This window comes from Peromyscus californicus, unplaced genomic scaffold (assembly GCF_007827085.1).
Source record: "Peromyscus californicus insignis strain IS unplaced genomic scaffold, ASM782708v3 Scaffold_5__1_contigs__length_169319896, whole genome shotgun sequence".
Lineage (NCBI taxonomy): Eukaryota > Metazoa > Chordata > Mammalia > Rodentia > Cricetidae > Peromyscus > Peromyscus californicus.
The window spans coordinates 18,634,610-18,647,904 of NW_026294573.1; the positions used below are offsets into that span (position 1 = coordinate 18,634,610).

At 53.0% G+C, this 13,295-nt stretch overlaps 1 protein-coding gene across 1 annotated transcript in view; it reads right to left on the reverse strand.

The window, feature by feature from the left end:
• The window catches only part of Myom3 (myomesin 3), a 55,515-nt gene that overhangs the window by 11,161 nt on the left and 31,059 nt on the right, over nt 1–13,295 (reverse strand). The window contains exons 19-29 of the mRNA XM_052718247.1: nt 13,136–13,262; nt 11,565–11,743; nt 9,304–9,418; nt 6,794–6,950; nt 6,279–6,388; nt 5,830–5,874; nt 4,677–4,813; nt 2,118–2,262; nt 1,861–1,920; nt 1,631–1,698; nt 445–555 (exon numbers count right to left, since the gene is read on the reverse strand). Of these exons, the coding sequence (XP_052574207.1) occupies nt 445–555; nt 1,631–1,698; nt 1,861–1,920; nt 2,118–2,262; nt 4,677–4,813; nt 5,830–5,874; nt 6,279–6,388; nt 6,794–6,950; nt 9,304–9,418; nt 11,565–11,743; nt 13,136–13,262 (1,254 nt within the window). The remainder of the gene's footprint in view (nt 1–444; nt 556–1,630; nt 1,699–1,860; nt 1,921–2,117; nt 2,263–4,676; nt 4,814–5,829; nt 5,875–6,278; nt 6,389–6,793; nt 6,951–9,303; nt 9,419–11,564; nt 11,744–13,135; nt 13,263–13,295) is intronic.

Here is a 13,295-nt window from a genome sequence, read left to right on the forward strand (position 1 = left end):
TTCACACTTGGTTTATGTGGTGCTGGGGAGTCGACACAGGGCTGTATGCATACTAAGCAAGCTCTTTACCAGCTGAGCTACATTCCCAGGTCCCTGTATTTATCTTCTAAAAAACATTCTCTTTAAAAATTTTATGTGTATGAGTGCTTGTTCGCTTATGTATCTGTGCACCATGTGAGTGTAATGCCCATGGAGGCCAGAAGAGGGCGTCAGATCCACTGGAACTGGAGTTACAGACAATTGTGGGCTGTCCTGTGGGTTCTGGGAACTGGAAATTTGGGTCCTCCGCAAGAGCCGCTGAGGCAGCTCTCCAGCCCCTGGTATTTATCTCGCCGGGTTCTGGTGCTCCCGTGTGACTGGCTGTGCTCCGGCTCCACCCAGTGCTCTTGGCGCTGCCCGGTTGGCAGCTGATCAGGGTGAACCTGGAACTCCAGCCACACTTACCGTCTCAATGCCGAGAAGCCCGTCTCCCGTCTGCGGGTTGTACTGCCCACTGGGAGCCTCTTTCTTCTGGAAGAGCCACTGAAAGCGAGTCTCCTTCTTGGTGTTGGTCACCTGAGGGAAGTGTGAGGGGACGCCATCAGTCCACCGGACTTTCCATTTAAAAACAAAAGCCTAACTCGGATACTTCTTCACAAGCACAGCTCCTCCTGCTGAGACTCACTAGTCAGCTGACCCTTCCTCACATCATAGGTCTCCTCTGGATCCTGACTTTTCCTAAAGTTACTTCCCCCCCCCCCCCCCCGACCCTTTCTGCTGTTTTCTTGTACACACTTCTTAACTAGTCAGATGACATCTCCTCCGGGAAGTCTTCCTGGAGGTGCCCCAGAGTGTCTCTCCTGCCCTACAATTAATACATTTCCTGACTGTGTCTGGTCAACCACAAGGCATGCTGTTTTTCAGTAATTCTGCCTTGTGTTGAGGGTTCCCAGAGGCCGAAGAGAACTGTGTATGACCAGGACCTCCTGAGCGCTGGTGGTTTTCTTCTCAGTTTGTTGGTGAGGGGCCCTTGCATGTTATCAAAGGAGCTGCGAGATGCTGGGAGGACCTGGGCTCTGGAGGCAGGGTGACTCGGTTGGGACCCGGTCCCTGTGACCTGTGTCTTCAGCTGCTTCCTTATTTGTTTTCTCATCTCTGAGGTAAAGTGTAGATGACTGCGAGGCAGGTGAAATTAACTCATGCCTCGGTGCACCGAGCAGTGTCCGGCAAGGGTTAAAACAAACAGGAAGCCCCGTCAACACAGAGAACCTTCACTAGCTCCCAGATCTCTGGGGCTGGGAAGCTGATGATTCAACTCACACTAATCCTGCGCCGTCACCCCCGCCACCATGTGTGTATGTCTGTGTGTCTGTATGTGTGTGTGTGTGTTATGTGTGAGTGTATATGTGTGTAGATGTGTCTACATATGTGTGTGTATATGTGTATATGTAATATGTGTATATGTGTGTGTATGTATGTATGTGTGCATGTGTGTATGTGTCTATGTATGTATGTGGGGGGGGGCACTTCCCCGGTGTGGGATCAGCCAGGCACAGGAGATAAAATTCCAGAATGGAGTGGGCAAGGACAGCCACTGGGCTTGGGGATGAGTCACTGGGCTGATGGCAGAGTGAGATGGGTGGAGACTTGCCTTGCATGTCAGAAGCACTTGGCAGTCCTCTGTGACTTTCCACTTCAAAGGCTCCTGGAAATAAGGACCTGCAGGGGACGAGAACACGTTCCTGAGTCCTGTGCTTTAGTCTGAGCCAGGGCGCCACCTGGTGGTCAGACAGGGGAACTCAGCTGCTAAAGACCCTGGGACTGGGGTGAAGCGACGAGCCTGGGAGCTCCTTAAATGAAAATAACTTCAACGGCTCTTACCCTGCTTTCTCTTCCAGTCTCTTCTGGTTGCATCTGCCTTCCTCAGGAGCTTGTCAAAATCTGTGAATACATCGGGAGGAAGCGGCGTGAGTGGAGAGCACAAAGGTCCCTAGAGTGGGCGCTGGGGCGGACGGACGAGCAGGGGCGTGCTCCGCGGACCCCAGCGCTGTGAGCGGAGAGCCTCGGGAGGGTGTGCAGGGAAGGGTGGGTTCAAGCTGGCGGGCAGGTGCTTCAGGGAGGGGTGGGGCCCGGCTGACCGTCGTCCACCAGGGTGAGGGTGATCTGGTTCTTGGCTTTTCCATCTTGGAGCTGGGCGGTGTACGACCCCTTGTCATCTTCGGACAGTTGCTGGATGATAACCTCCACCAGGCCCTTCTCTCGGACAAAATTGATCTTGCGGTTCTGAGGAAACAAATCCCAGAGTCCTTTTTTGGGCATTTCCTGTTCTGGGAGCTCTACCAAGGGGCACACCTCAGAATGTGATCAAGATTGGGGTGCTATGTGCAGAACTGTCAATGTCCAGGGAGTGGGGGAGGGGGTCCTGGTTCCTGAGAGAATAGATTGGGGTCCCCAGCACCCTATGCTTTAATTAATTATAATTTAATAATAAACTCTGTACCTTCAGTATGTCTCATTGTTGGTTATTTTCAACTTTTTTTTTTTTACAATTTAAGTGAAAAATTACATTTTAATTTAGTGTGTGTGTGTGTGTGTGTGTGTGTGTGTGTGTGTGTGTGTTTTGTGGGGGTGGGGAATGCATAGGCCACAGCACACGTGTGGAGGGGTCAGAGAACAATTTGTGGGAGTCAGTTCTGTTTTCTCCTTCCATTATGTGGATCCTGAGGATGAACTGATGTCACCAAGCTTGGTGGCAAGTGCCTTTGCCCACTGGACCATCTCTCTCCCACCCCCAATTTTTTGTTTAAATGATCGATTGATTTATATTTTATGGGCATGGATGTTTTGTCTGTCTGTCTGTCTGTGTACTATGCTCATGCAGTGCCCATGGAGACCAGAAGAAGACATCAGATTCTTTAGAACTGGAGTTAGAGACAGTTGTGAGCTGCCATATGGGTGCTGGGAGCCAAACCCGGGCATCCTCTGCAAGAACAGTCAATGCTCCTAACCACTGAGCAATCTCTCCAGCCACTGGCCCCCATAATTTTTTGAAGCAAAGTCTCATGTAGCCCAGGCTGGCCTCAAACTTGCCCTGTAGCTGAGGATAAACTTGAACTTCTGATCCTTCAGCCTGAACCTCCTAAGTGATGAGATCACAAGCTAGTACTACCTACGCCCAGTATTCCCTTTACAATTTAATACTCACTCTCTAGAAATAACAGTCATTTACATCCTGCTGCACACTAACAGTTTAAAAGTTTTATTCTCTGAATTTAGGTCCTTACTACCCCTGGCTTTATTTGCATGTATGATTGAAGGGAATGACCTACTTATATTTTTCCCTAAGGATGGCTGATTATCCAAACAATGTACACTGAAAGTCTCTAGACCAGGGGTTCTCAACCTTCCTAATGCTGTGACCCTTTAATACAGTTCCTCATGTTGTGGTGACCCCAACCGTAAAATTATTGTTGCTACTTCATAACTGTAATTTTGCTACTGTTATGAGTCAGAACATAGATATCCATGTTTTTGATAGTCTTAGATGATCCCTACAAAAGAGTTGTTCGACCCCCAAAGGGGTTGAGACCCACAGTTGAGAACCACTGCTGTAGACCTTACAGTGCCTCTCATAACATGTGGCAAGCTCAGTGTGTACTCTTTACACACAACTTTCAGAATACTCCCCGGCTTACTCTTTTTTGATCCTGGGAAAATGTGCCCTGCTGTGCAGATACAGAGAGGGAGGTAGAGAAGGGAACACGGGGCACCCACAGGGCTGGTCATGCATTCCCCACATCTGTCTGATATTTCCTCTGATCCAAACCGTCATCCCCTTCTCTGGAAGATCTATTTCCTCCATCCGTCCATCGTCCGTCCCTCCCTGCCTTCCTTCCTTCCTTCCTTGGTTCTAACTCAGGGTCTTGCCCATGCGAGGTGTGTGCTCTACCACTGACTTGCATCCCTGCCCTAATCCATGTTTGCCACGTGGAGATGAAATCCGCAAGTGACCACTGTCATGAGACTGAATGAAACTGTCACTTTTCCAGGTAAAAACAATTGAATGTCAACAGCCCCTTCTAACCTATTTACATTCCCCATGCATTAAAAGGAGAACAAGACAATACTCTTGTATAAATATCATTTAAAATAAAACCCGTGTATTTCGGCATGTAGATTCTTGGATACAACGCACTACCCCTGACCTACAGTCACAGCCCATTGCTCTGATTTGTAATGAGAGGGGGGAGAAAGCAAAGGATGAGAACAGGAAAACGAACAAGCAAGAGTCAAACAGCTGAGAGAAGAGCAACTCTTCCCTGGATGTCTGTTGAGCCTGGATGAAAGTGCTATAGATTTCTATCTAAAGCAGAGGGAAAAAAGCTTGGGAAACCGTCAGCCCCAACATAGGCTTTCCATCTTAGGGATGCCGGGGAGGACATTTGAAAGTGGCAGTGGGTGTGGAAAGTGCTTTGTAGACATGTCCCCTGAACTGGTTAGTAACCAATACTCCTGCGTCCTCTTCCTGTCCCCGCCTGTCATGTACGGGGAAAACCAGGACTTGTACAAAACAGATGCACACCCCACACCCCCCCAAAATGGCAGCTATTTCTGAAATGACAGCTGGTCCCAGGCACCAGCTCACAGGTGAGGCCTTGGGGCAGGGGAGCTCCCCAGGGGCTGTGGGCACCATTTACCGGTGAGCTGAAGATCTCTTTCTCGTTGAAGATGAGGTGCAGCTCGGCGGCTGGCGACAGCTTCTCCACCTCCAGCCAGAGCCGCACCTCGCCTTGCTCGAGGATGTCCACGTTCCAGCCAGAGATCAACTTGATGACTGGGAGACACAGGAAGGGTGTGGGGAGGAGCCCTCTCCTCTCTGCACTCTCCTGGCCCCACCCAGCCCCACCCTTGGCAGTGAATGTGGGAAACACTTGCAGAGCCTGAAGGAGCTGGGCCTGGCTGGAGGCCTGCAAGTTCTCTACAGACTGAATTGACCTCAGAAAAGCATTTCCTCGTCAAGGCACCTTAAACACTGGAGTCTGGGCTTCACCCCTGCCCGTTCTGACTTGGCTGGGGCATGGCCTGGGAGCGAGAGTTGGAAAAGTTCCCAAGGTGATTCCAGTACGTGATAAAATGTTGGACTGGATTTAAGGGATTCCATCATCCAGAGACAAAGGAAGGAAGTGGAGGTTTAGATGATCTCACGTCCAGATGTCTCAAGAGCTGATAAGGAGGATGATGATGGTGGTGGTGGTGATGGTGATGATGATGATGGGTGGGGATGATGGTGATGATGATGGTGATGATGATGATGATGATGAGTGGGAATGATGGTGGGTGGGGATGGTGATGATGATGGGTGGGGATGATGGTGATGATGATGGTGATGATGATGAGTGGGAATGATGGTGGGTGGGGATGGTGATGATGATGGGTGGGGATGATGGTGATGATGATGGTGGTGGTGGTGGTGGTGATGATGGTGATGATGGTGATGGTATTGATGGTGATGATGGTAGTGGTGGTGGTGATGATGGTAGTGGTGGTGGTGATGATGGTGATGATGGTAATGGTGGTGGTCATAAGGGTGGTAGTGATGATGATGGTGATGCTTATGCCTTGTAAGAAACTGCCTTGTTTTCCTTCTTCACACGTCTCTGGCTCCCTGCGGCTGTCCTTTCCCCATCCATGTGCGTCTGGTCTCTGGTCTTCCAGTCTGTGGTTCCCCTAGCTCTTGCTCCCACCTCGTATCCTTGCTGACTGACTCAGTTACATCTGTCTGACTCAGTTCTGCTCAGCACATGTTCACCGGCCTTTAGGAACCGGAGGAAGCTGCACTTCGGTGTTTACCTGGGTTTCTGATCTCATGACTCAACTTCTTCAGCTTGTTCAGCTCTGGGACAGCGAGGGGCAAGAAAGAAAACAGATGTGACATTAGGCCACAGGGTCCCACTGCAGCCATCCTAGGGTCTCCACGCTGAGACGTTCCAAGAGAGCTCCACATTGCCATCAGCCTGCGGTCATGTGCTTCACAGAGGCTGGTGGTGAGAACTGTGGGCTTTGGTCCTGGGGAACTGTGGGAGATGCTGCAGCTACCCTTGGCCACCCCAAGGCTGCATGCTCCCCACCGGCTCAGAAAAGCACCTCTTACATGCCAGGCTCTGCAGGCGTGACCACATTAGTACCCAGCTCTGGTCAGGCTGAGCCTCAAGGCCCACTTGGCTTCTATGGGCACTGGTGATTGGGCTCTGGATCAGGATTTGTTTCCCTGAGGAGGTGGCAGGGAGTAAGGCCATTACCTTCCTCTGTCAACGTGTGGCTTGCGGAGGTGTCTTCGTCAGCATCGGTGACCACCACTGAGTAGATACCCAAGTCTTGAAGGTCAGGTTCTTTCAGGATGACCTTGGACCTGGCAGAGAGAGACAAGCTGATGCTCTGTGATGGGGCTTTGGGCTCATGAAGGGCAGGAGCTGGAGAATCTTGGCTCTGTGCCCTGTGCCCTGTCCCAAGTCCTGGCCAAGCTTGACAGCAGGGACAGCTACTCCCTCGCACCCTCTTGAGGTCCCCTGTGGGCCAGCAAAAGCTCTGGAGCTGGGCAGTGTGGCACATGATCTGCAACCAAGCAACCAGTGACTCCGTGCATGCTTGAGGATTGTAGGCAGCGGCAAAGAATCCTTAAAGAATGCCTTCATGTCTGCCCGTAAAGGCACCCTCCCTTGCTTCCCCCGAGCTGGCAGCTAGCACCGCCATGGCAGATGGGGCAGCTCTGGCCAACCTGCGTGTCTCATAGATGCTGCCCCCACACCCCACTCACTTGTTAATTTCGTCCTCCACCTCCACCCTCTGCGGGTCGGGTGGACCCTCGTAATCCTTCGACCACTGAAACTCAGAGAAGTCGGGGGCTTCGGGGGCTTCGAACGCCAAGTAGATTTGGCCCTCCTTGTCCACGCCAACTTCAATCTCCTGCGCATCTGGGGGTAAGGTCCAGGAAGGGACAGCGGGGGTGTTATGACTGGGTTGTGTCGTTTGCCTGATTAGAGCTCAGACTTCTTAAGTTCGTTTTGACTGACTTTTCCTTTTCCTCCTCCCTGCCCCTCTTAATTCTTCTCTTTAAAATAAAAATTTGCTAAATTAGCCCAGACTGGCTTTGAATTCACTATGTAGTCCAGATTATCCACGACTCTACAACCTTGACCTTTGGAGTGCTAGGGTAATGGGTGTGTGCAACCACACCTGGCTCCTGTCTCTAAAAATTCCTTTTCTCTTTTCTTTCTTCTCATCCCTGCAGTACTGTGACAAAACCCAGAGCTAGGCCAGCCCTCCACCACTGAGCTACATCCCTACCTTACTCCTGGCTGTCCTAAAACTTCCTCATGGACTAGTTTGCCATCTGCCTTTACTGTCGGTCCACTCCCTGCACCTGTCTCCACTCTCACAACAGCAGAGATCCGCTGCCTCACCCACAGCCGCGTCCCCATGCATGCAGACCTAGATCCGCTGCCTCACCCACAGCCGCGTCCCCGGTGCATGCAGACCTAGATCTGCTGCCTCACCCACAGCCACGTCCCCATGCATGCGGGCCTAGATCTGCTGCCTCACCCACAGCTGCGTCCCCATGCATGTGGACCTAGATCCGCTGCCTCACCCACAGCCGCGTCCCCATGCATGTGGACCTAGATCCGCTGCCTCACCCACAGCTGCGTCCCCATGCATGCGGACCTAGATCCGCTGCCTCACCCACAGCCGCGTCCCCGGTGCATACAGACCTAGATCCGCTGCCTCACCCACAGCCGCGTCCCCATGCATGCGGACCTAGATCCACTGCCTCACCTACAGCTGCGTCCCGGTGCATGCAGACCTAGATCCGCTGCCTCACCCACAGCCGCGTCCCCATGCATGTGGACCTAGATCCGCTGCCTCAGCCACAGCTGCGTCCCCGGTGCATGCGGGCTTAGATCTGCTGCCTCACCCACAGCCGCGTCCCCGGTGCATACAGACCTAGATCCGCTGCCTCACCCACAGCCGCGTCCCCATGCATGCAGACCTAGATCCGCTGCCTCACCTACAGCCGCGTCCCGGTGCATGCAGACCTAGATCCGCTGCCTCACCCACAGCCGCGTCCCCATGCATGTGGACCTAGATCCGCTGCCTCAGCCACAGCTGCGTCCCCGGTGCATGCGGGCTTAGATCTGCTGCCTCACCCACAGCCGCGTCCCCATGCATGCGGACCTAGATCCGCTGCCTCACCCACAGCCGCGTCCCCATGCATGCGGACCTAGATCCGCTGCCTCACCCACAGCCGCGTCCCCATGCATGTGGACCTAGATCCGCTGCCTCAGCCACAGCTGCGTCCCCGGTGCATGCGGGCTTAGATCTGCTGCCTCACCCACAGCCGCGTCCCCGGTGCATACAGACCTAGATCCGCTGCCTCACCCACAGCCGCGTCCCCATGCATGCAGACCTAGATCCGCTGCCTCACCTACAGCTGCGTCCCGGTGCATGCAGACCTAGATCCGCTGCCTCACCCACAGCCGCGTCCCCATGCATGTGGACCTAGATCCACTGCCTCAGCCACAGCTGCGTCCCCGGTGCATGCGGGCTTAGATCTGCTGCCTCACCCACAGCCGCGTCCCCATGCATGCGGACCTAGATCCGCTGCCTCACCCACAGCCGCGTCCCCATGCATGCGGACCTAGATCCGCTGCCTCACCCACAGCCGCGTCCCCATGTATGCAGACCTAGATCCGCTGCCTCACCCACAGCTGCGTCCCCGGTGCATGAGGACCTAGATCCGCTGCCTCACCCACAGCCGCGTCCCCGGTGCATGTGGCCCTCACCAAGTATTTGTGGGTTGAATACTTAACAGAATGTGCTATATAGCTCGCCATGTAGGTGAGTCTATTGTCTGTGGGCCTTGGTGGTTGAACTGTTTTGCACTAGAACAAAGTGAGTCCTCCTGTGTGAGGACCTAGGCGCAACTCTTGACATGCATTGCAGGAGAGACTGCAGGCCCTGGGAGCTGAGGAGAGAAAGCTACACAGAGTGGCCGAGATGGAACTGGGTATCAGTTCAGGTTGTTGCATAACTTCATGCTTATGGCACGGAAAGCATGGAAGATGCCCTCCCAGCCTGTGGAAGAGAGTGGTGAGGGGCGCAAGCCCGAGGGAAAGTTGAGCTGGCAGTGGGTAGAGTGGTGGGTGGGTCAGAGCCCAATGGCTCCAGGCCTCCAGATGCATCCTCATGTGTCTCCCGTCTTCCCTCTGAGCATCCCCTGCACCCAGACCCCATCCCTCAGTGCAGCCTGGCACTCCCTGGTCATCGTACCTGGCTTGTCCTCCAGGAGCACAAGGTCAGTGGGCACCGATGGTTGTCCTAGCCCAGCTGCGTTCATGGCCTGGACCCTGAACATGTATTGCTTTCCTGGCTGCAAGTCAGATACCTGGGGGTGGGAGAGCAGATTGTGAGGACAGGAAGGGGGCATCTGCCCAGACACTGTCCAGAGCTGCTGGGACCCCGCCTGGGCTGGGGCAGGCCAGGAGTAGGCCCTTTTCCTGGGATCCACGGTGGGTTTTGATTTTGTTTTGAGATAGGGCCTCTCTACGCTGCCCGGACTGACCTGGGACTCACCATTTTCCTGGCTTACCCTCTGGGCTACTGAGGTTAAAGGCCAGTATCCTCGTTCTTGGCTTCCAAGTTCTAATTTTCGTTTGTTTTAAGACAGGGTCTCTTGCAGCTCAGGCTGCTCTTTAACTTGCTTATGCAGCTGGGGCTGGCCTGGAACTCCCCAGCCTCTTGTCTCTACTCCCCAAGTACTGGCATTACAGGCACACACCACCATGCCTGCCTGTCAGTTCCAGTTTTCCATTGGTCTCCCCCTCTGGCTTTATCCTCTGGGCGCTGATTGGATGTAACTCACTGTCTTTCCATCTAGAAAGCCCCCTTCCTTCCTGCATTCCTCATCTCTCACAGATACTGCCTTCTCCTCAGAGGCTCTGAGACAGGCCTGGGGTCACCTTCCATGCTCCTTTCTTAGCCCTAAACAAGTTATTTTTCTTTCTTCCCCTTAATGGCACTGGGGATTGAACCCAGCCCCTCATGGGTGCTAAACAAATACTCTACCACTGAGTTACATCCCTAATAGTAAAAAAAAGTTAGCTGGGTGTGATGGTGCATCGCTTTAGTCCCAGTACAGAGGCACAGATCTCTATGAATTTGAGGCTAACCTGGTCTACATCCAAGTTCCAGGCCAGCCAGAACTACACAGTGAGATGCTGTCTCAAAATTAATCAATTAATTAATTTTTGGAAACAATCTCATGTAGGCCAGACATGTAGTCAAGGATGACCTTGAACTTCTGATCCTTCTGCCTCTACCTCCTGGTCGAGGAGATTGCAAGCCACCATGCTTGGCTTACCTGGTGCTGGGGATGAAATCCAGGGCCTTGCGCATCCTAGGCAGGCAGTTTGCTACCTGAGCCACATCCTCAGCTCTAATATTTTGTTTTGAAACAGGGTTTCAATAATTTGCCCAGGCTGGCCTTGAACTTGCTCTGGAGGCCAGGCAGGCTGTGAACTTTTTACCCTCCAGCCTGGGCCTTCGGAGTAGCTGGGATTAGACGGCAGTACCAAATGTGGCTCCTTAACGCGTCTTAAAGGAGGCGCTCCTGTCCGTGTCCCAGCTGTGCCTCGATGGAAACTCTCTCTCTATTTTTTTGGATTAGCCCCACAGTTCCCTCAAAGATATTTCTGCCCCCTGGACCTTTCTCCAGTCTGTCTTTACCTCTGCCAATCTGACTATGCCTAAATCTTCCAGGGGTCTTCAGGGTCAATTTCCACTTCCGATGTTTATGACCTAAAGTCTTCCAATGTACCTGAGCCTCTGCCCTCTTACTCCTATGTAAGTGACCGTCACTCTAGAGCTCCCCCAGGGTCCCCAGCCTTTGCCCTTGCTGAGGTCTCTGCCTGAACACCCCAGCCCCACTTCCTTCTCCGTCTAACTGATTCCAACCTAGGCGTCCTTACTCAGCTGTGACCTATGCCAGGATGCCAGCAAGCAGTTCTGACTTTCCTCCCTGGAGCTCCTAGAATCCCTCTGGTCCCTTCTGTCACCAATGCCTAGGGCGTGTTTAGCTTAAAATGTCTGGGACCTGGTCCAGATCTGGCAGTAAGTAGGTGTCAAGAAGTGGGTAGTGAGTTACTGAGTGGCAGCCAACCGTCCCAAGGTGGAAACCAGTGCCAAGTCACGGAGGCCATCTGCCCTGGCCTGGGCCAACACACGGGAAGCGGCAAGAAGACCATCCACCGTGCACTGGCCGACTCTACTGTGGAGAGACGAACCCAGACTCTGCCAAACTTCTACCTCTTCACTGGTCTCACCTTATGTCCACACTCCTGTGTCTAGAAGACCTAATGTCATCTAAACATTTCAGCTTCGAAGCCACCATTTGATAGTGACATTTGTCGGTATAAAAGACTTTCCCTGTACGTCTTCACTTGTTCACGAGGATCTTGTTTTCTTGGTATTTGTAATTACAACTGATGTCTGCTAAATGCTGTGGCAGGGAGGACAGAGGGGCAGAAACTCACCCTGAGGTGGGTGCCAGAGGTGGCGTCTGGGGAGAAAGGCTTCCACTCCTCAGAGCCTTTCTCCTGGAAGCTGACTTGGTAGCCTGTGACTGGCCCGGCTCCTATATACAGTGGGGGCTCCCACTGCAGCATCAGGGAGGTGGCCTGCACCTCAGACACCCTCACATCATATGGGGGGCCTGTGGGGAGTGAAATATGGGCAGAGATGGGGGTTGTTTAGCCAGGCAACGGCTACCTGACCATCCATCAGCCAGACAGGTGGGCAGCAAGCTGTGTGAGTCAGTGTGTAAGCAGTGGGCAGTAAGTGTGCAAGCTGGACACTTTGTCAGTCATCACTGAGTCTGGAAGTGACTCCTGTGGGCACAGAGAGACCTGGCCCAGCCTTGGTTACACAACACTAGACCTTGGACCTGGAGCTTCGCTGTTTAAAATATGCTCAGCCTCACCTCCTCCCAGAAGCCTCCCCGACCTTCCCCACCCCTTCTGAGACAGCATGACCCCTCCCAGACTTTGGCCACTTTGTTGTCAAGGATGGCAGGTGTACTGGTTATGACCTCCAGAGCCAGACTGCCAGGGTCACGTCCCAACTCTACCTTTCCTAGTGATGGGGACTTGGAATTATTTAACCTTGGTGTTCCTGTCTCCTCACCTCAAAGCGAGGCAACAACAGTGGTTATTACGTGGAGCTGTAGAGAGCAACGGGGGGATCATTCATAGAAAGCGCCCACACAGCAAACACCCCGTTGATGTTAGCTGCTCCGAATCGCATCCCAGCCTGTAATACCCAGGGCATCCCACATGCCAGCAAGTGCTCCACCGCCGAGCTATTCCCAGCATCTGGGGAAGGTTTTACGTGGAACACAGAACTGAGACACACAGGGCGATGTGGCAGAGACTATTTCTTCCTAGGAACGAGAGAGCTAGGAGGCTTCTGGTAAGAGTGCCAGTAAGGTTGCAGGAGTTGTGTTCAGGGTGGCTGACTGTCCCTGGTTGTCCAGGACTGGGTTTGAGGGTGGTAGATTGAAAGGCCTGGGTGAGCCTGGCTGTCCCGACAGTGTGGCCTTCGAGTTAATGAAAGGTCTGTGGCCAGAAAGAGATCAGACGGTGTCAAGGTGGGTGACAGTTTGGCTGGGACCAGATAGTGGTCTAGTTAGGGATCCTCTCAGGCCGGCTTAAGATGCAGTCTGCATCAGGGTTTACCTCAGTGGTTCTCAATCTGTGGGTCATGACTCCTTTGGAGGGGGCACTGAATGACCCTTTCACAGGGGTCACATATCAGATATCCTGCATATTAGATATTTACATTATGATTTAGTAGCAAAATTACAGTTGTGGAAAAGCAGTAAAAATAATTTCATGGTTGGGGGTCACCACAATCTGAGGAACCGTATTAAAGGGTCACAGCATTAGGAAGGTTGAGAACCACTGGTTTACAGGGTCAGCTTGTGCAGGATATGGGGTCTGGACCAACAGAACAAGGCAGGATGCCCAGGGTGGGCAGTGACATTTGTGTGGTTGGTATGATGAGGGGGAGTGGGAACAAGTCTGGGTATTGGCTCTCGGTCTCTCACCTGGCTCAGGCATCGTCCACTCTTTGCACTCAAACAGGCTGCTGGGTGCCGACAGCTCGCCAGTACCCGCCCAGTTCACTGCCCGGGCTCGGAACTCATAGAAATGGCCTTCGTGAAGGTTGGTGACCTGCAGAGGTGGGAAGTCAGATCGTGGAACTGA